We start from the raw sequence: 21200 nt of genomic DNA on the forward strand, positions 1-21200 counted from the left end.
TACGGGTAGTCAGACTAAACCGAATTTATGTTAAAACGGCCTGCCATACCCAGGGAGCCTTTTCCTTCTGAGTCATGTAGTTGTTCCGCCATTTTTACCATGTCTTCGTCTGGCGTCTGTATTTTTGTTGTTTCAACTTTAGCGCTTTAAATGTTGGCACCACCGACGATGTATTTTTCTCTGGAGATAATGGATGGCATTTTGCGCCTCGTTTTGCGTGTTTTCGACCAGAAGAAGGCCGTTTCCACTCAGAGTGGAGGTGAAGGGAGGTCAGGCTTCATCACGTAGTCCGACCATAGTTGTCTGCTTTCCTTTCCTCTGAACACACTGGAGCCACGAACCCGTATGTTGCTCCCCAGATTATCACGGTGAGTTACTCAATGTTTTTCTTGTTGAATTAATAATAATTTTAAAACATGTTATTGCTCTGTTCAACTTAAACTCAGAAAGATGCAGTAGTTTTTAAGGTGGTTTATACTTATTGTTATGGGTTTAAATGCAAATCGACTCTTATTAATTAAAATAAAACAATGTTATTTTATTGGAAGCATGTTTACAACGGAACTTAGTCACATCAAGTAAATTTTATCAGCAATAGAAAGCAGGAATAAAACCGCATTAAAAACTCAATCTCTTATAAAATGTAACACTCTTCTTTTATTTTGCATGTTAGAAATAAATCCATTGCATTTGGGTCCAATTCAAAAATACTGTATTGATCGCAAATGGAAATTAAATCTTACTGTTTCTCAATCATTCATGATTCTTCAAAGAGTTATTAGTTGATGGCTGTGGGCAGGAAAAACCTCTACACGACAAACTCTATGACTGTTTCAAGTCCCCCTGGCATTTTCTTTGTATTATTGCTGTTGATGGCTGGTACTTGTTCTTAACTAGTTGTTAAACTTTTCAGTTGATCATTTTCAATAAATAAAGAATAAAATAAATATCTCGTTCTTGCCAGTTGGCGGCGGTAGAGCACGGGCTCATTGTTCGCCGGACAACCTTCCGGAAGTTATTGTGCGGAAGTTTGTTGGAAGGCAGCTAACTTGCTGCAGCTAAGTTAGCATATTTATTGTGATCCCGTTTTAAATGGTAGGATGGTTTTCTGCGTGGAGTTCTTGATTTGCGTTTTTTTTTATCATATCACAGTAAACGTTACTCTGTGAAGTATTTTGCTATCAGACCATTTTAATCTCAATATACCGACCGGTTAATTTCTTGGTCCGAAGCTTGGAGTATATTTAAGTATTACACAGTCGTGTTATTATGTATTATAACAATATGGTAGAGATGCAGTATGCTGGTATTGTAATGTCTGCCTCGTCAGATTGCTACATTTTTTAACAGATCATCGCTGCTAAAGTTATTTGATTGGATTTAAAGACCAGCAGTCAAGATCGAATAAGATGATGTTTGACGTGATTCTCGTCAAAGTTCTGTAAAATAACCAGTTAATAAACAGCATTGTTTGTATCAGGAAGTTTGAAACTAAAGTTAGAGTTTCCTGTTGCAGCTGGTGTGTTGTCAGTTTATAATGTCACATTATATTTGAGATCTAAATCAGATTTAGATGTTTCTGTCCTTGTTTAAAAGCAGAAGGGTTCATGACATGACTAACTTAGTGTTTTTATTTCTTTTGCAGAGATCAGACATGATGGCCAAAAGAAAGTTTTCCCATCTGCTCCCAGCTTGGTCACCAGCTGCACCCAGAACCTGGAGAGCAAGGTGAGCGCACACCTTCAGTACAGAGGGATTATTTGTTTGTAAACACAGCGGATGCAACTTGACTGCAGAAAGAGGCAACCGGTTTTTAAGTTATCACTGGTTGCCATGGTTACCTCCATTTATCTTGCTGTTTAAACATTAGCTAACGTGTTGTCAGGGTACTATAACTACAATGTAATCCCATTGTAATCAGTGTGATTAAATAAATTATGCTACTAAATTAACATTAGAGATCGATGAATAACCCAAATGCTTTACATGCAGGTGAGTGGATAAATGACAAGAGAAAATGGCCAAAGTTCAGTGGCTGAACATCATTTTCAGCAATATTAAAGCTATTTTTTTTCACTATAAGGTCATCAGCTCTTAATGAGATGGGTGAAGTCCCTTTAAATAAGACAAACATATCCATGGTGAGCAAGAACTTTTGTAAAAAATAAAATTTCTTTAAAAGAAGGAAAAAAGAAAAGAGCAGAATTCATATTTAGCAATGGACAAATGAAATTCAATCACTTCCTCCTAGTTTGGTCATAATTAGCAAGAAAACAAAGATGTAGCTGCATCTTGCACCTGAAATCAACAGTGCAGCTGAACCACAGGCAGTCTGAGGCACAGAGACACTCTGCTAAAAATAAAACTTGAAAACTGCAGACACAGCAGTTTTCAAGTTCTCTTCACCCACAGCGGAAGCTGCTGTGGGTGAAGAGAGGTGATGTGCGCTGATGGTGAATCATTGCACCCAGAACCTGGAGAGTTTAATTATTAATAGTAAATAGTTTAACCCTCCAGCAGTCTTATGGCGAAGCTCAGGAGGAATGCAGCAGATGTCACGGTCAGACAGCAGGGAAGCAGGTGTGTCAGACCGTCAGTTTATGAAACCACACAAAAAACCCTAAAAAAAAAAAAGTGCACATGGGGTCAGTGCGACCCCAACAGACTGTACATAGAGTAAAACACTAATTTGTCTCTAAATGGGCCCATTTCTTCAGACATTGGGACAGTTAGCTCCAGATTTTAACTCAAGACTGCAGAACTAATGAAGATTTTCCAACCTGCAGCTTTTAATATCGCACATTTTAACTTCTTTCTTCTGTATTTGCAGAAACTGCTGAGCTGCTTTAACTCCTCTGACCCAGAAGCAGTGAGAGCCACGCAGCTCCATGGGAGCCACAAAGAAACAGGATTACTGTGGAGCAGAGATCCAGACCCCTCTGCTACTCTTCCTCGCTGCTCCTCTTCGTCCCTCTGTCCCCCGCCCTCCCACTGTGAGGTCTGCATTCTCGGGATCGTCTACATAATCTGCCATGACCTGCCGGCTAACGCCATGTTGTACCTGGAGGATCCTCCAAGTTCCTACAGAACCAACAGGAGTGGTGAGGAGATCCACCAGAACTCTGACTTCAGGCTTTCTGTTAGTTGTTTTCACTGTTTGGATCTTTTATTCTGGTCCAGTTCATAGAAAAGAGCTTTTAGTTTTTTAATAATCCTGACTGCAGTTAGATGAGGATCTGTTTTTGTTCAGCTCTCACTAACTCTGTTCTCTTCTATTCCAGCTTGTCCCACACTGCCCCCTGCTGGTGAGTTTTAGTTTCATTACGCTAACAGTCAGGTTGAGGGTTTCTTCAGATACGGATGTTTGGTGGCAGCAGAAAGTTTTCTTCAGATGAGCTTGTTGCTCCTGGGGAAATTCTGCTGATGGGTCTCTTTCAACTGATGAGCTGATAAAACTGTGATCTGTGTCGATACGGCTGAAACTAAAAGTACAAAACCTTTGGTTTAATTAATTGTGAAGGTAAGAAATGAAACTAGTTCATGGTACCAATTAGTTACAGTTTCTGGTCCAACATCTACACCATTGGGATGGTTTTATATAATCGGTGTTCATCATAGGTGAGTTTAACTATTGAAACAGATTAAAGTTATTATTTAACCTCAAAGTCCGTTTCTAAATGAATGAGTTTTCATCTTTGCACTTGTGAGTTTTTTCTCCATGCTTGTGATTGTAAATTTGTTTTTCTTGTCATTAATGACCTGAAATGATTTTTTCTGTGTTGACAGATTTAAAACCACCTCAGAGGAACTGCAGTTCTTCATCTGGACAGAAGAGTTCATCTCAGTTCTGCTTGATGCTTTTCTTCTTTGTTCATGCTTCAGTGTGGATCTATTTATTCCTCTGAACCCTGATGCAGGCAGAGCAACTTAACTATTCAGACGAGTTTGACAGACATGCTTGAATGCTGGCAGAAACTTACAAAAGTTTGACCTTTCAACTCCAATAGGAACCATAAATAAGCTGCCAGAAGTAGTTTCAATACTGTAGAGATTTTTCAGAAACTGTTCAGACTGAAGCAAAGGGGTCTTTACATTTCTTTTACAAAAATATATGAAATAATAGAGCCATAATGACCTTTATTTATTTAAAACAAGGTCATAGATTAATCTCAGCTCTTCTCATTATGAAGAGCTGAGGTTAAATCTTTAATTTATAATTCTATGGTGCTGAAACACCGGCTGTATTTAGAGCTTTAGTGGAACACTATATGCATAGCTGCTTACTAATTCACTTTATGCTGATCTTTATTAGCAACATGTATGGATTTAAAACGATCCTCAAATTATTTAACAGTTAAGCTAAATGTTTAATATCTTTTGATAGGTAATTATTGATAAATTTTTATTTTAAATATCTGGAATCCTGCCAAGGTGATGTGACCTCTTTTGTCCACGGTTTTCCCTCCATGCTGTTTTTTAAGTAATATTCCACCAGCTGTATCATCAATTGATATTGATCATGTGTCTCATGATTAGAGATGTGAATCTTTCATGATTTAATTCAGAAACTAATTTTTCTATTCAAACGGTTTATAGATTCTGTTCATATTATGTGTTACTAATATTGTAAACAAATGGAGGATTATTTAAAACAGTTCTATAAGATGTGCCGTATGCTCACAAACAGGAGCAGCACAGACGTAAAACTTAAACGCATTTAAAAATCTATGTTTGTGCACTTTGAATTGATTCCTCACCTCTAAGAGTGATATATATTGTTATTGATTTATTGTCAGTCCTGTTACCTGTGAGATGTATTATTCATGGCTTCTTAACCAGCCACGCCTGTGTTAAAACGTTCATGAGTGCTTATCAATAATCGTAGTTCCCTTGTAGCATTTCACTCGTTTGATCCTCACTACAGTGGCTTCCTGTCAGGTTTACAATAGATTTTGAACTTCTGTTATTTGCTTTTAAAGCTCTTAATGGACTCACTGCACCTCGTACCAGCTGAGTTTCTCTGCCAGGTTTCTGAGGTCACTTACCTTTGGTCTAGTTTCTACTGCAAATCACTTCACTTAAAATATGATTCAACTAACTCATAAATAGCTTTTCAGCAAGAAATATGAGCTTGTTTAAGATCAATGATTCCTTAACATTGATCAAATGTTCTTGTTCCCCTGGCAGATTATTTACTTATAAAATGGGGAAAATGTTTTGCTATAAGTGAAATAATTTGCCAGTGGAATTAGAGCTTTTTTTAGCGCCTTTGTCTTGATGAAAATTTAATTCTGAGTGAATTTTGTCTAATTTCAAGTGTAACACAATATTTGCACCATAAAATTATATTAAAATACTTTGTAATATTTTGTTTTTACAGTTTCTGTGGTCACAGTTCGACTTGATTTCAATATTCACTGAGCTTTTCTATTATCATGTTTATGATCAGATTTAACTGCATGCAAATATATATTTTGATGTAGAGTTAATATATAATGCTTTTTTTAGGTCACCACTGTGAGATGATTTAGGTGCTATTAGGGTTTATCATGTCCAGAGTCGGAGCAGATCTCTGCCTGCAGCAGCAGCTCAGATCAACGTCTGACTGCAGATTCTGTTTGGTACATGAACATGATCTTCAACATTCCCATTTTTCTGTATGAAGAAATAATTTTTCATTGTTCCGATGGAATAATCAGAGTTTCTGATACTTGAGTTTTCATGTACTGTAACCCAGAGACATCAACATGAATTAATAAAGCACAATTTGCTATCATAAACATTGCTCTCTAATGATTTTATGTGTTCATTTGTTATCTCAATCCTGAACTTTTCAAGAATATCATCAGAGATGAATCTCCAGACGAAGTAAAGCAGAGACCCCTGCAGGCTGGACATGGAATAAGGAATGAATAAACATGAATATGTTTTTATATCTTTGGTTTCTAAATTCACAAATGTTATAATCTAAGCAGATTTTTTTAGCCAAAATTATCTGGTATCACTTCAGATGTAGTTTCTAAGATCATCCAGCAGAGGGAGTCTTTATTTTGTCTCTAAGCTGCCGTCACAATATTCACACACAGGAATCACTTTACAGACACCTGAACTTCGCTGAACCTGGTGATTTTTCTCCTCTTAAACCAAATCTAAGCTCCGGGGAGGCCTAGTTATTGGGTCTCTGTAGCTCAGCAGAGTAATACAGATGCATAAAAACGTCTCAGTTTTTATGTATTGTATGTACACACACACACATATATATATATATATATATATATATATATATATATATATATATATATATATATATATATGTATATATACCTATATGTAAATGTATGTATATGTAAAATATAGAAAATATGTCTTTGCTGTAACATTGTCAACAATATTACATTATTACAGCATAAAGTAACATGGACTTGAATAAATCTGAATTGAACTGAAATATTTTCAGTTTTTGGCTAATGGGCCAATCAAAATCATTTCTAGGACCACATGTGGCCCCTAGGCCACACTTTGAACAACCTTGGGTTTGACTAACCAGAAATGATACTCAAGTAAGAGTAATAATACTTCATAATAAATTACTCAAGTAAAAGTAAAAAGTGCAGCCTAATAAAAATACTCAAAGTATTTTTTCCCATGAAGTTACTGAAGTAAATTTAAAATAACTAACATCTGTTTTTACCTCTGTGAACTTACTGTTTACACCAGATTTTTAAAATTTGTGCATGCATCCGTTTCTGTCGGCTTCAGGAAGTACAACATGGCCGTGGTGACGTGGGGTTTGCACCACAGCGCAGACAGAGGGGAAACGATCTGATGATGCTCACCTGACTCATCATCACCTCTCAGCTCACCGCTCAGCTCACCTCTCAGCTCACCGCTCACTCTGCCAGATGAAATGTCCTCTAGACATTTAGGCAAGAAAACCTAAATCATTGCCTGTCGCAATTGTTTGTACAGTTTATATGCTTTTGATGAGCTGAACAGTAAAAATAAAATATTTTAACTAAAAGTAATTTTTAAATTACTATAAATTTTCTCTGAAGATCCTGAACACAAAAAGCTCTTCAGGTTTATTCTTGGACATGAAGCAAGTAGTTTTGATTAAAGCATAAAAATTTAATCAGAAGAAAACTGGCAGTAATTATGTCATTTAGATGAAGTGTTTGTATCCCAAGGTTCAACCCTAGGACTTTTTTTTATTTAATACCTATATGTTTCCACTGGTTCAGGTTAAAACAGAAAATAAGATTAATTAATCAATCAATTTTATTATTTTATTTTTTATTATTAAATACCATAACTACACAGATGATACACAGCTCTACATTACGATGTCACCAGGTGACCTTTGAACCCATCCATGCACTAAGCAGGAAAATGTGTTGATGTGTCAAAACTGAAGTTATTATCTTTGAACCTAAATAGGAATGTTCTAGAGCTACAGATCTAGAGTCAACACACAGCTTCAGTTCTTCTAGCTGGAAACTACAGATCACCCAGTTCTACATTCCTTCACTGAGAGAAGAGGCTTTATATCCTGCTGGTTGCATAAATCACTGAACAGATTAAAATCTGCTGCTGTTCTATCAACCTTCCAGACCTCTCAAGTCCTTTGCATCCAGAACCAGAACCAAACATGGAGAAGCAGCATTCAGCTTCTATGCACCACAAATCTGGAACAAACTTCCAGAAAAGTGAAAAACAGCCGAAACACTGAGTTCCTTTAAATTCAGATTAAAATTGCAGAGCTGCTTTTGAAACATAATAAATGAAACATTGACCAACATATTTCATGTGTATGATTTTGGTGAAGGCACTTATCAAAATATAATGTTTGTTAAATTTTTGACTGCATTGTGTTTTCTTTACAACTTTATATTTTTGTGTTTTTATGATGTAAAGTGCTTTGAACTGCCTTGCTGCTGAAATGTGCTGCACAGATAAACATGAACTTGAACTACATTTCAGAAGTCTTAAAAACCCAAACCTGTTTATAGCTCTCTGAACCACGATGTTTTAAAACCTGTGTTTGCATATTTGTATTTCTGTCTGTCTCAGGAAGTGAAACAAGCAGGGTGAACAGCAGTTGTAGTTTCACAGGGTTTTTACAGTGCAGAGCTGAAAGTCTCCCTTCCCCCACACAGCAGTTCTGCAGGCAGGAAGAGATCTGACTCCACCTTCATGAAACATTTCCAACTCTGACTCATTTACCCGCCCGCGGTTACAGAGCAGCTATTTGTCTGACTAATGCATGTTTCTCTCTGTCCTCCCCACACAGCTTGTTTTCTCAGCTCAGCCTCTCAGTTTGATTCTTTGCTTCGTCTGGATGATGAAACATTCACCCTTATACAGGAATCTAAACATCAAACCCTAAGTTGCAGCCTAGTTTCTTTTCTTGCTAATTTTCCTGGTTATTTATCGTTTTTGAAGTGCTAAAAGTAGTTATAGTTGTTATTTTCCCTGAATAAAATATTATTTTACCAAAGTAAAATAATATCAAATTGCTCTGAAACTCATAAACAAAAAACCCTGATAGTAATCATAAATGTCTCAAAGTTAAATTGAAAGATTTAAAGTTATAATTGTTTTTATCTTAAGTATATTGCATGTCTCATGTTTCACATTCTTTTCACTTATTTCTTTCAGAACAGATTTTGGACCAGAACAAGTCAGAACTGGAGTCGTTTCGGTCTGAAAATGAAACGGGTCATCTGATCTGTTCTGGATTCCTCTTTCTCTCACAAAAGCTTCACAGTGATCTGATGACACACAGCCAGCGAACTGAAGTCTGTTCAGTTCTGGAAATGTTCTGGAAACTCTGGTCCTCCGGGGTTTTTCTCTACCAGGGTGAAAAACACTCAACTGAAACACTGAGAACAAAATGACAAAGACAGTAACAGCTTAAAGCAGAGCAGAGTGGGAGACTAACATGTGGAACTTAACACATTTATTACCATGTTCCTCAGTCTGAACCAGCTACAACCTCACAGCCCTGAAGGCAGTTTTATCCTCAGTTCAGCTGAATAAAACCAGAGTCACTAATGTTAGCTGGTCTGTGCAGCTGTGCTTACACAGGGTTAATGTTACACAGATCAAGTTTCCCTTCCCCCACATGGCAGTTGAGCAAACAAGAGGAAGCCATCAGGCGCCTCCTTCCTGAAACATGTCTAACTCAGCCTTATCTAACTCAGCCTTATCGCTGCCTGCAGAGTCCTGGAGAGGAGCCAAACATTTTCTCAACCTTTGAGTCGTTTTCTGTTTTGTGCTGTCATCAGCTGAGCCAATTCTCAAGTTATTCTTTACATTTACATTTCCAAGTTTAGAAACGTAAAGTCCTGAGATAAAGCATTTGCCATGTTTATTTATAGATGAGTTTTCTGTCTGACAAATGTCATTTTCTCTCTGCCCTCCCACATGGCCTCTGCTCTTTGCTCTCTTGCTCACTTCAGTTGAAAAATTAGTAAGATCAGTTCACCACCACTTCTGTTTTAGTATTCTTCACCTGTGATGACACACATATGATTAAAAACTAAAATGATCAAAACACTGAAACATAATTACAGACTTTTACAATATGTTGTGCAGTCTACATGTTTGTCTATAACCATTTTTGTCAGGTTTCATTCTTCTAAATGAAATTACTTTTTATCTAAGGGCAATTTTAACTTAACACCAAACTTAGCCAATATTCCTAAACTTAAAAATGTCTCCAGCTTTAGGTTTGGAAATAAAACAAGAGAAAAAAACAAGTTCAATCAGAAGAGAACTCATTATAAAGTTAAGATAAGGGCTGTTATGTCAGTTGTATGTTGCTGTAATGTGTTTTAGAAAAATTGGTTCATTGTATTTTTACTGTTTCATAAGTTGTTTTTTTTTTTACATCTTTACTATAAATTACTTAGTAACTGGTGTCTAAAAAAGGGCTAAATAAATAAAACTTACCAATACAATTAATCAAGTTTACTTGTATAGCACATTTCAGCAAAACAGCAGTTAAAAGTGATCATAAACACATCTTATAGTTAACAGAATGTAATATCTCATAACGCAGTTTGTTCTCCTTTAAAAGAAACCAACCACTGACTGTTATATAGTGCAGCACTGACTCCTCCTCTCTGATTTCACATTGGACTGACTCCAGTCACTGGGTAGTCAGTAACTAGTTACTAAACTGGTTTGGCGTTCACCAGTATAAAAGTCCCGAAAGAGGAGGAAAGTAACTGAAGAAGATTTATATTTTTTCCAATCTAAAAATGTTAACTCGGTTTTCACCGTGTTTCTTCTGTGGTTCGGTTCTGACTGGATTTGGGACGACGACCTTCTGGTTTAAACCTGGGACACATTTAAAGAACCAGGCTTTTATTCTTTATCTTCTTTTCCACCACTATATGTTTGAAACATGAGTCATTTTTATGTTGGATCTGTTTTTACTCTTTTGCGAAAGACTTGATATTGGACAGTTTTCTGAATGGCCTCTTCGGTCCAGGCCAACAGCAAGGACAGGAAAATGGTGAGTTGTCGTTTTAGTTATAGATATATAGATATATAGATATATAGATATATAGATATAGGTAGAACTCTGAGCTGTATGCCGCCAACCAAACCTGTTTCTCTGTGTCGTTTTTTTTTACTCAAAGGAAAGTAACACTAGGCGGCGCTTGGTGGTCACCACCACGTCACTATATTTAAAAACGCTGTCATAACCTTAATGGTTGAATAATGATGAATGATGTATTTGTCTGTCTATGACAGACTGCTGATCTGTCACCAGCTTCCCTTCCGACTCCACTTGGGACAAGGGTGTAGAAAATGGATGGGTGGGTGTTTGTCTGTAGCTCATCTAGGATGGGGTGACATTTTGGAAAAATACAGAATTTATTGCACACAAGTTTCAAGAATAAAGTCTAACTGTGGAGTCAGTCAAAATTTTGGTTTTAAGTTTTCAATTAAAAAGACCAAGGCAATTTATTTTTTTATTTTTTTACTTCTAGGAAAAGACGTAGTGGTTAACATCTTTTTTGCATTCCAGAGTCAGGTATGAAGGGAATAGGACGGAGGAACTTAGCTGCACTTTATTGTGGGGAAACACTGGACCTGAGTTTTGTCAGAGTTTGGAAACGGAACCACGTCATCTTGGACCGTTGTAATTATTCAGCAGAAAGAAAACATTCTGGGCCAAATAGCAACTTGAGTACAAAGCAACGTCTGTCTGGATCCGTACTGAATGGATCCGTACATAATCGCGTCCAGAAAATCCGGACGCGATTATGTTATGTCCTTTCCGGCTCGACTGTCTGTTTAATATTAATATTTTTAGAATAAGTTTTGAGAAGTCTCCGTTAGGTGACAGTAATAGGCTACACCTCTATGTATAAACATCGTGAATATATTGGTAAATTCCCTCCCATTACCATTGACGTTTACAGTCCAACCCGGTGTTACGTCAATCCGCGTTTCCCCATCAGATACGGTTCCCCCTTCGTCTTCTTGCCGCTCCGCCCCGCCCACGCGGCAAAATAGGCGCGTGCTCGTGATGAGCACTGAGAAAGCACGCGCGTGGCAAGCACGCGCTTGTTCGGCGCGCTTGTCTGAGGAACTACGGACACCGTGAAAGCTCAAACAACAAGTTTCGGCAAACTTGTCACACTTTCTTCACGTTTTTGCGGGAAACTAATAGTAATAATACTAATAATTATAATAAATATAATAAATATATATGTTATACATATTATGATTATAATAAATAATATATATTTTATACATATATTATAATTATAATACATAATATATGTTATAGTTATAATTATAATATATATATGTTGTATATATTATAATTATAATATGTTGTATATATTATAATTATAATAGATAGATAGATAGCATAATGCTATATGAATTAAAAACAGGGCAATGCAATTTAATGCTCAATATTACCCATCAGATACCGTTTTCCCTGTTTTACAGTGGGGGAACGCTATCTGATGGCCATAAATCTCCCTTCAGATACCGTTTCCTCTGTCTTAAAGTGGGGGAACGGTATCTGATGGCCATAAATTTCACATCAGATAACGTTCCCCCTGTTTTACAGTGGGGGAACGGTATCTGATGGAGACATTTCACCCATCAGATAGCGTTCCCCCTATGTTAAAATCACCCATCAGATAGCGTTCCCCCTGTTTTACAGTGGGGGAACGCTATCTGATGGCCATAAATCTCCCATCAGATACCGTTTCCCCTGTTTTAAAGTGGGGGAACGGTATCTGATGGCCATAAATTTCACATCAGATAACGTTCCCCCTGTTTTACAGTGGGGGAACGGTATCTGATGGAGACATTTCACCCATCAGATAGCGTTCCCCCTATGTTAAAATCACCCATCAGATAGCGTTCCCCCTGTTTTACAGTGGGGGAACGCTATCTGATGGCCATAAATCTCCCATCAGATACCGTTTCCCCTGTTTTAAAGTGGGGGAACGGTATCTGATGGCCATAAATTTCACATCAGATAACGTTCCCCCTGTTTTACAGTGGGGGAACGGTATCTGATGGAGACATTTCACCCATCAGATAGCGTTCCCCCTATGTTAAAATCACCCATCAGATAGCGTTCCCCCTGTTTTACAGTGGGGGAACGCTATCTGATGGCCATAAATCTCCCATCAGATACCGTTTCCCCTGTTTTAAAGTGGGGGAACGGTATCTGATGGGTGAAATGTCTCCATCAGATAGTGTTCCCCCACTGTAAAACAGGGGGAACGCTATCTGACGGGTGATTTTAACATAGGGGGAACGCTATCTGATGGGTGAAATATGGCCATCAGATAGCGTTCCCCCACTGTAAAACAGGGGGAACGATATCTGATGGGTGAAATGTCTCCATCAGATAGTGTTCCCCCACTGTAAAACAGGGTGAACACTATCTGATGGGTGATTTTAACATAGGGAGAACGCTATCTGATGGGTGAAATGTCTCCATCAGATAGTGTTCCCCCACTGTAAAACAGGGGGAACGCTATCTGATGGGTGATTTTAACATAGGGGGAACGCTATCTGATGGGTGAAATGTCTCCATCAGATACCGTTCCCCCACTGTAAAACAGGGGGAACGTTATCTGATGTGAAATTTATGGCCATCAGATACCGTTCCCCCACTTTAAAACAGGGGAAACGGTATCTGATGGGTGAAATATGGCCATCAGATAGCGTTCCCCCACTTTAAGACAGAGGAAACGGTATCTGAAGGGAGATTTATGGCCATCAGATAGCGTTCCCACACTGTAAAACAGGGAAAACGGTATCTGATGGGTAATATTGAGCATTAAATTGCATTGCCCTGTTTTTAATTCATATAGCATTATGCTATCTATCTATCTATTATAATTATAATATATACAACATATTATAATTATAATATATACAACATATATATATTATAATTATAACTATAACATATATTATGCATTATAATTATTATATATATATATATATATATATATATATATAATCATAATATGTATAACATATATATTTATTATATTTATTATATTTATTATAATTATTAGTATTATTACTATTAGTTTCCCGCAAAAACGTGAAGAAAGTGTGACAAGTTTGCCGAAACATGTTGTTTGAGCTTTCACGGTGTCCGTAGTTCCTCAGACAAGCGCGCCGAACAAGCGCGTGCTTGCCACGCGCGTGCTTTCTCAGTGCTCATCACGAGCACGCGCCTATTTTGCCGCGTGGGCGGGGCGGAGCGGCAAGAAGACGAAGGGGGAACCGTATCTGATGGGGAAACGCGGATTGACGTAACACCGGCAGCTGGCGCTGTTAAAGTACCTTAACTTGGTTGCCATCCGCAAAAAAAAAAAAAAAAAAAAAAAAAAAAAAGAAAATAATGGAAAGCGTCAGACCTTTGGCATAACAGTTGAGACTTGAGTTTCAGTCTTCGAACCAAACAATAGCTGTAAGGTTGGTTAAATTAACTGTTTGCAATTAAGTAAACCGAGTTAAGATTGATTTTATATTCTTTATTCGTATATTAATAATTTTATATGGACCTATTTGTATCTTTAATAGAGTTGATGGGTTTCAGCCGCAGATTTTAGTACTTTGAAAATGATTAATAAACATAGTACAGGTTTGTGTAGTTATTGTGGAGAGTCAGAAACAGTGTAGCATATTTTTCTAGAATGTAATAAGTATAGTTGGGAAAGAGAGGTGTTAATCAAAGAGTTAAATAGAAATAAAAAATAAATTAGATATTAAAAATTTGCTGCAAAGATCGTCTGAGGATGTAATATTTAACAGCATTTTTAGTTTTCTTAGGAAGTCAGGTATTACTGGAAGATTATAGTGGTAGGACATCTAATCTATACTTCAGTCTGGACGATGGCGGTAATGCACCTATAAGTTGTTTGCAAACCGCCATAAAACAAAAAGAAGAAGAAGGAGCCGAACTCACCGACAGTTTTTTCTTATTTGCTGTCAGGTTAGTTTGTTCCGATTTGGTTGGAAAATTTAACTTTCAAATCTTTTTGTTTCAATAATCTATGAAAAATAATTGAGACTGTGTGAAAGCTCAGATAGTTAATTTTACTTGAAGAAATAGAAAGGCTGTCTGTGTTAGGCCAGCTTGTGTGCTAACAAAACAGTTAGACTGTTAGCTTTCCTTTTAAAACAGATTAACAGACTGCCGGTGTTAATCTAACACTGTCTGTTGATAGTTTAACAGACTAATCGGTTGCGCTATTTAGCATATTAATCTATGACGTATTGGTATAAATTCGGCATTGTAAACGGCGATTCTATAACAAGATTCTATAACTTTTGTCGTGTGTAGTGACGGGCTTACACACGACAAGCTAAGTTAGCTCTGTCTGCTAACAGTTTTCTGATTTGCGAGGCCACTTGGCATATTCAGAATTGCTCAGAAAAACAAACTATTGAAATAATTAAGACTGCTTTTTAACTTACTTTATTGTTTTGTTTTATATTTTATTTTTTGTGTGGAGATGAGATTGACCCGGAAGTGTCGACAGTGTGTTTCAAAATACTCAACTATGACTTTTTAAATTATTTAGCAAATATGTATACATTCAGTTTAGTAAAGTTGTTGGAAATAAGTATTATTAGACTGTTTTCCTTCGAATTAAAACGACAAAAGCAAAGAATTATAATTCGTAGCAGGATGCTGTCCTCACCGAGCTAATATGCTAACATAAACGCTCTTTTCTCCTTTGACATTTAAAGTAAAGTTGTTTTATCCAAACAAAAAGCTGGGCTATAATCTGAACATAGAAACGTAAACAAGCTCTCTGGTGTGTTTTATTTTCTCTTTTTTTCTTCTGTTTTGAATATCTATTAATCTGCTAAACTGTGATTATTTACACAAAGAAAACTATAAAATGAATAGATTTTAAATAATATTTGTAAAAACTTTGTTATAATGTGAATTGAATGGCTCTTTCTAAAACAGGCGCATAAAGTATGGAGTGTTGTGCTTGGGAAATGTTTCTGTCCCTGATCCTGGTAACGCTGTGCACCAAAGGAAAAGTAAGTAATATTTCATAATCTAAAGATATATGTAAAACAAACATGGCTCTTATATAAATTGAGAATCTGCAAAAAAACAAACAAAAAAAAAAACAACAATTTTTTCCTGTTTCTGTTTGACATATTTTCCCATTTCAGGCCTTGTTCTTGTTTCCAGTTTTATTATTTTATTTCTGTGTCCTTTACTTTCTGCTGCTGACATGGAGCCTGTTTCTGGTTTGTCAGGCAGATTTCACCTGCTTCAGCTCCAGTTCCTCAGAGGCTAAAGACATTACACTCATCTATGACAAACACCATGACACGAGGAACCTTTGGGAGCGAAACACTTCGGAGCTGGCTCCCTGTGACTTCTCCTCCATCTTCTCCCCTAAATGCTTTGTGTGCCTCAACGACTCGGCCAGACCAGAGACCGTCCTCCTGGTTCTGTGGAACCTCACAGGCAGCGAGGAGCTACGAATGGAGAGAGTAAATGGAAAACTCTTCTTCAACCAGATTGGTAAGAAAATCCACATTTATATCTGAATGTTCCTGCTGGTTGAACCGGTCAGAACATGTTGACCTGAATTCTGGTGTTTCTGTTCCAGACTGTCCTCGACCCGAACCCAACAGTGAGTATCAGTTCATTCACACAATTCACTAAAACACTTAACAAACAGAGCAGCAGAATTAAACCTGATCAGACACTAATCAGAACATAAACAGAGACATTTTAGCATCTCTACCTTTTATTGAAGTTTCAGATAAACTGAGATGTTTTTATATTAAATTCAGGAAAAACTGAAGTTTGATTAAAATAATCCGACTGCTTTCTGGATAAAATCACAAATATTTCTGTAAAACGACAAAAATTATGTTTCTCTTCAGGAACCACTGAACCTGTAACAAAACAGAAATCCGGCTTCTCCACACCAGGCGGCTCTGAATCAAACAATCAAAGTAAGTTTCTGTTTCCTCCTTTGATTTTGAACAATCACATCAACTAATTTAATTTCCAACTTTTATCAAAGACTTAAATAGTCCTGTTGCAATAAATCGATTATTCAGATGATTAATTAAAAACAAGCTCAATCATTTCCATGTCTTCCACTTCCTGTGTTAAGTGTTCATGTAACTTAAAGTTTGAGAATGTGTTTTTACATTATTAAACCGTTAGATTGCTGGAAAATGGTCTCAAACAGCAATATTATCATTTATCACAATAACTCGGCCCTGCTGGAACAAAGACTGCTTCCTGATAACTTATGTCAGATTCATCAATGGAAATGAGATGAAGGAGGAATTGCTTTTCTGCAAACAAATTCCTGGCGGAGCCACTGCAGAAGAACTTTTTAAAATCATTGACTTCTACCTGAAAGAGGCCGATCTGAAAGGGAGAACTGTGTGGGGATCTGCACAGACGGCGCGGGCCATGGAAACCAGGAGGTCTGGAAGCGCTCATTAAGCGCCTCTCTCCGATGTGCAGTGGACACACTGCATGGTGCACCGTGAAGCGCTGAGTCCTGAGCTGAATGAAGTAATGAACCACGTTATCGACAGTCAACTACATTATAACACGACCTGTCAAAGCCCGGATGTTTTCGGCACTGTTCGAGGAAATGGGCTCCGACCACACAGCTGTTCTATTTCACGGCGTGGGAAGGCGCTTTGAACCACGAGATGAGATCCGCATCTTTTTGGAGGAGGAAGGCAGGGATCTTACCCACAAATTTAACTGTAACAAGTTCCTCATGAAACTTGCATATCTCAGTGACATGTTTCTGAAACTCAGTGGACTGAATTTGCAGATGCAGGGCTCAAACACACACCTTCCACATCTGGCAGATAAAGTCACATCATTTATCAGAAAGCTAGAGATGTGGGGGCAGCAGGTGAAAGATGGAAATGTGGACTCGTTTGAGAGCGTAAAATCCTTCACTGAAGACAACAAGCTGCAGAACACGGTGACCTCATGCATGAACACACACATCTCTGCCCTTCAGAAACATTTCCAGAAATATCTCCTGGTGCAGGAGTCCAAAGAACACGACTGGATCCGTGATCCCTTCAGTGCAACACCACCTGGCGACTTCAGCACATCAGAAGATGAGCAGTTCATTGATATCGCCTCTGATTCAACAATGAGGCAGCAGTTTAGGTCAAAGACATTGGCTGCGCTTTGGACAGGAGTGGAGGAAGATCACCCTCTGCCAGGAAAGAGAGCACTGGCCTTTTGCCACATCCTACCTTTGAGGAAAAGGTTTTTCTGCTGTGGCCTCAATCAAGACCAAATACAGATCAAAGCTGGACATTGAAAATGAAATCAGTGTCACAACTGCAACCCTGATTTTGAAGATCTGCAGCAACAAGCAGGTTCACCGAGCCACTGGGAAGATGGGAGGATTAGAGGAACGTTTGTACAGAAAACCTTTATTTTAACTTCTGCTCATGTTTTAACCCCATTTTGCACAGAGGCTTTTTTTTAAATGTGCTGATGACAGCAAAGTTGAATATTGTCAAAACTAAAAAAAATGTTTGAAATGACAGACAACAAAGAAAACTTTCCTACAGTGTAGAACTAAAAACACAGTTAGACAAAGTGTTTCACTGTAAAGATGTTTGTAGTTCGTTTTGTTTCAACCTGAAGTGTGAAATAAACTTCAGTGGAGTTTGAAAACAAAATGTGTGTAAAGGTTTATGTCTGGCTGAACGATGTTTGTACCCAGTTGATTTTTTTTTTCTTTTTGGGGGGATTTTATTATAATCCATAAGGAGCCTAGAAAATCTTTGGGAACCTCTGATTTATGCACAGCCTGTCCCACCAGTGCAGTTCTTTAACTGTTTAACCTTGTTTTCTTAACTGAAGCTAAAATTTAAAGGTAATTTTATTTATTTAGCCCATTTTCAGCACCAAGGCAATACAAAGTGCTTATTTAGTTGCTTTATATCCTTTTTTTCTGTCTTGCTGTTAATCATGTAAAACGTTTCCATCACAAAAAAACATCTAATCTTTGTGTTATTTACAATAAACAAAGGTAACAATAAGGTAACTTAACTTTACGTTTCTGCTGGAGAATAAAAGTGTTTGGTCTTTCAGGAGGACGGATTGGACTCTACATTTCTCTGGGCTGCTTCATCCTTCTCCTCTTCCTCATCTGGTTGGCACAGAAACATCATAAATCCCAGGTGAGCGTTTCAGTTGGTCTCAGAGTTTCTCTTCATCTCAGGTCTTTTCTCCTGAGAGGTCGGTGACATGAGGTGAAGCAGCAGCTGGACATTAATCTCTGTTTCTCTGAACCTTTTGGTTCTTCAGACTCCAGTTGATGGATCCAACAGCATCTCATCTGATCCAGAAAGCGGTTCTGAACTGATCAATACGCCTTGAGATGGACCTGGTGTCTAAACGACCACTTCCTGTAAGTTTATTTCCTGTTTGTTTCTAAACACTTGGACTGAAGTTGCTGCAGCCAGTTAATAGTTTCAGAGGGAAGAACTCGTTCATTTGGTTTAGTTTACCTCTGATTAACGTTTAACCTGATTTAAGAAATCTCATTTTATTTCTACGTGTTGGAGCTATTTATTGTTTATATTCTTTATCCATTTGAATTTTGTTAGTTTGTTCTTAAATGTATATTTTTGTATTATTTACAGAACTTATTTGTAAGTTAATAATTGTTGATTTCATTTATTTTTTGTTTTATTATTTTTCTTATTGATATTTTTTAAGTAAACAGGAAGTGAGGTGGGTTGGTCCACTTTCTATAAATGTAGGGGCCTGGTAAAGGACCAGCAGGCACAGTGGCGCAACTGCACATTATTCAGGTGGATGCGGAAACATAAATCGGCACCCTCCAGACGGGGTTTTGGAAAGGGTAGCTGACTTTCGTTTCCTGGGGGTCCACATTGAGCAGGGCCTCACATGGAACATGAACACCTTCGAGCTGACAAAAAAGGCCCAGCAAAGACTGTACTTCCTGAGGGTTCTCAGGAAGAACAACATCAAGGAGAAACTGCTGGTGTCCTTCTACAAGTGCTCCATAGAGAGCACACTGACTTATTGTATCTGCGTATGGTATAACAGCAGCACTGCGGCTCAAAGGAAAGCTCTACAAAGGGTTGTGAATACAGCCCAAAAAATCATTGGCTGTCCTCTCCCCTCACTGGAGGACTTGCACAGCGACCGCTGTCTTAAAAAGGCACAACACATCACAAAGGACACTTCTCACCCCGGACATTCTCTGTTTACACTGATGCCTTCAGGCAGACGATACGGAGCAATCAGAACAAGAACCAACCGACTCAGAGACAGTTTTTATCCTACAGCAATAACAAAACTAAATGCAATCAAAAACAACCATTAATCATCTTGAATGATGTGTGTGAGAATGTGGTTATTCTTTATTAGTTTTTGTTTCTTTTTTTTATCACTTGTTATGCATTTCTTACAGTATATGTAAAGTGTGAGACAAGTTTTTTTTTTTTTTTAAGCATATGCACTGACTGACGGCACTTTTTAAATTTCGTTGTTCTTGTGACAATGACAATAAAGATTTATCTTATCTTATCTATCTTATCTTTTGGCGCCCCCTCTGGTGCTGCGCCCCTGTGCGTTGCATGCGCTGCATACCCACTTTTTGTGCCACTGAGCAGGCATTTGGGTTAGGGGCCGATGGTTTTTACCAGTGCAAGGAGGTAGCAGAGAAAACAAAGGAAGTTTGAACTCTGTAATTGTTTGTTTTGCAAAGATGTCAAAATAAATCATGAAGAACAAGTTACAAGTTTGGATCCTGAACCTTCTTTGCCTGCGTTGAAATACTTGACCCCAGTGTCTCAGTGGCTTATTGGAACTTTTGTTGGATGTTTGGTTTGACAAACAATCGCCACTACACTACGGTTTGATGCTCCGCCTTCGTCTGATTGAGGTGAAATAGTTCAGAGGCTCCACTCAGATCATTAAACAGTTTCTGGAGCAGAAGACTGGATTTTCTTTCAGATTTTATTAACTATTGGGTTAAATATTTCATCAATAATTAACCAAAAGTCTCTGTTTTGTTTCCAGATCCAAAACACCAGATGAGCTGCTGGAGACCTTTGACCTTTTGACCTCCTGATATCACATCCAGCCTGAATTATTTCTTACCATCTGCTGCCTTTTATTTTATTTTTTTTTTTACCTTTTATTGAGTATTTAATCAAACTATTAATACTTTTCACACTATTTCCATGTTTTGTTGAAACTACAGACGTGCCATATGAAGAAAAACAGTTAAACTTCTAATAATTACAGATTTTTACTGAATGATGCATTTTGAACAATAATCAGTGAAGAGTGTTTTCTTCAGCTGCAGCCTTTGGCCTCAGGTTTGAATCTGATCCTTTATCTGGATCAGACGATGCACAAAAAACTGAAAAATTAGAAGGAAGCTGGAATGAAATGGATTTTAAAATCACGCAGTTTAATGTGAACTGGAAACAGAGAAGTGTGTATGACGTGCAAAGCCTTTTATAGTAAAATAATATATAGAGATATTTTTAAGATGCACTTTCCAGTTACTGTATGCTGTATATGCACTTTTATTAATGTTCCTCAGGGAATTTAATGGGTCTATGCTTTCACTTTTATTATATATTTTGATGAATTAAATAATTAAAACCTCAAA

The 21200-nt window shown here is 37.6% G+C and overlaps 1 protein-coding gene and 1 long non-coding RNA gene across 4 annotated transcripts; both read left to right on the forward strand.

Moving 5' to 3' along the window:
- The first annotated feature begins 53 nt into the window (after positions 1-53).
- On the forward strand, positions 54-5780 carry LOC148159871 (uncharacterized). The gene is made up of 5 exons (XR_015762628.1): positions 54-368; positions 1646-1728; positions 2831-3101; positions 3282-3305; positions 3787-5780. It is a non-coding gene; the product is annotated as an uncharacterized LOC148159871 (long non-coding RNA).
- Positions 5781-10147: 4367 nt separating this feature from the next.
- On the forward strand, positions 10148-21200 carry LOC148159872 (uncharacterized). 3 transcript variants are annotated; one of them, XM_088004759.1, is made up of 8 exons: positions 10151-10522; positions 15488-15564; positions 15790-16060; positions 16149-16172; positions 16429-16500; positions 18638-18726; positions 18854-18956; positions 20600-21200. In XM_088004759.1, exons 2-7 carry the CDS (start codon positions 15499-15501, stop codon positions 18923-18925), a joined length of 594 nt encoding a protein of 197 aa, XP_087860885.1. In that variant the 5' UTR covers positions 10151-10522; positions 15488-15498; the 3' UTR covers positions 18926-18956; positions 20600-21200. The 3 variants fall into 3 exon arrangements, with proteins under 3 accessions (XP_087860887.1, XP_087860885.1, XP_087860886.1); XM_088004760.1 differs by lacking the exon at positions 10151-10522 and adding an exon at positions 13764-14500; XM_088004761.1 differs by lacking the exon at positions 16149-16172 and having other exon boundaries at positions 10148-10522.

Source organism: Poecilia mexicana, unplaced genomic scaffold (genome assembly GCF_051168715.1).
Source record: "Poecilia mexicana isolate PSO_F unplaced genomic scaffold, ASM5116871v1 scaffold_4, whole genome shotgun sequence".
NCBI classification, from domain to species: Eukaryota; Metazoa; Chordata; class Actinopteri; order Cyprinodontiformes; family Poeciliidae; genus Poecilia; species Poecilia mexicana.

Bases quoted from the DNA above. Each gene is read 5' to 3' on its own strand.
- LOC148159872 (XM_088004759.1), top strand. From the start codon at position 15,499: ATGGAGTGTTGTGCTTGGGAAATGTTTCTGTCCCTGATCCTGGTAACG. The intron at 16,501-18,637 runs GTAAGTTTCTGT...TTGGTCTTTCAG, and splicing joins CTCTGAATCAAACAATCAAA to GAGGACGGATTGGACTCTAC. The intron at 18,727-18,853 runs GTGAGCGTTTCA...TTGGTTCTTCAG, and splicing joins AGAAACATCATAAATCCCAG to ACTCCAGTTGATGGATCCAA.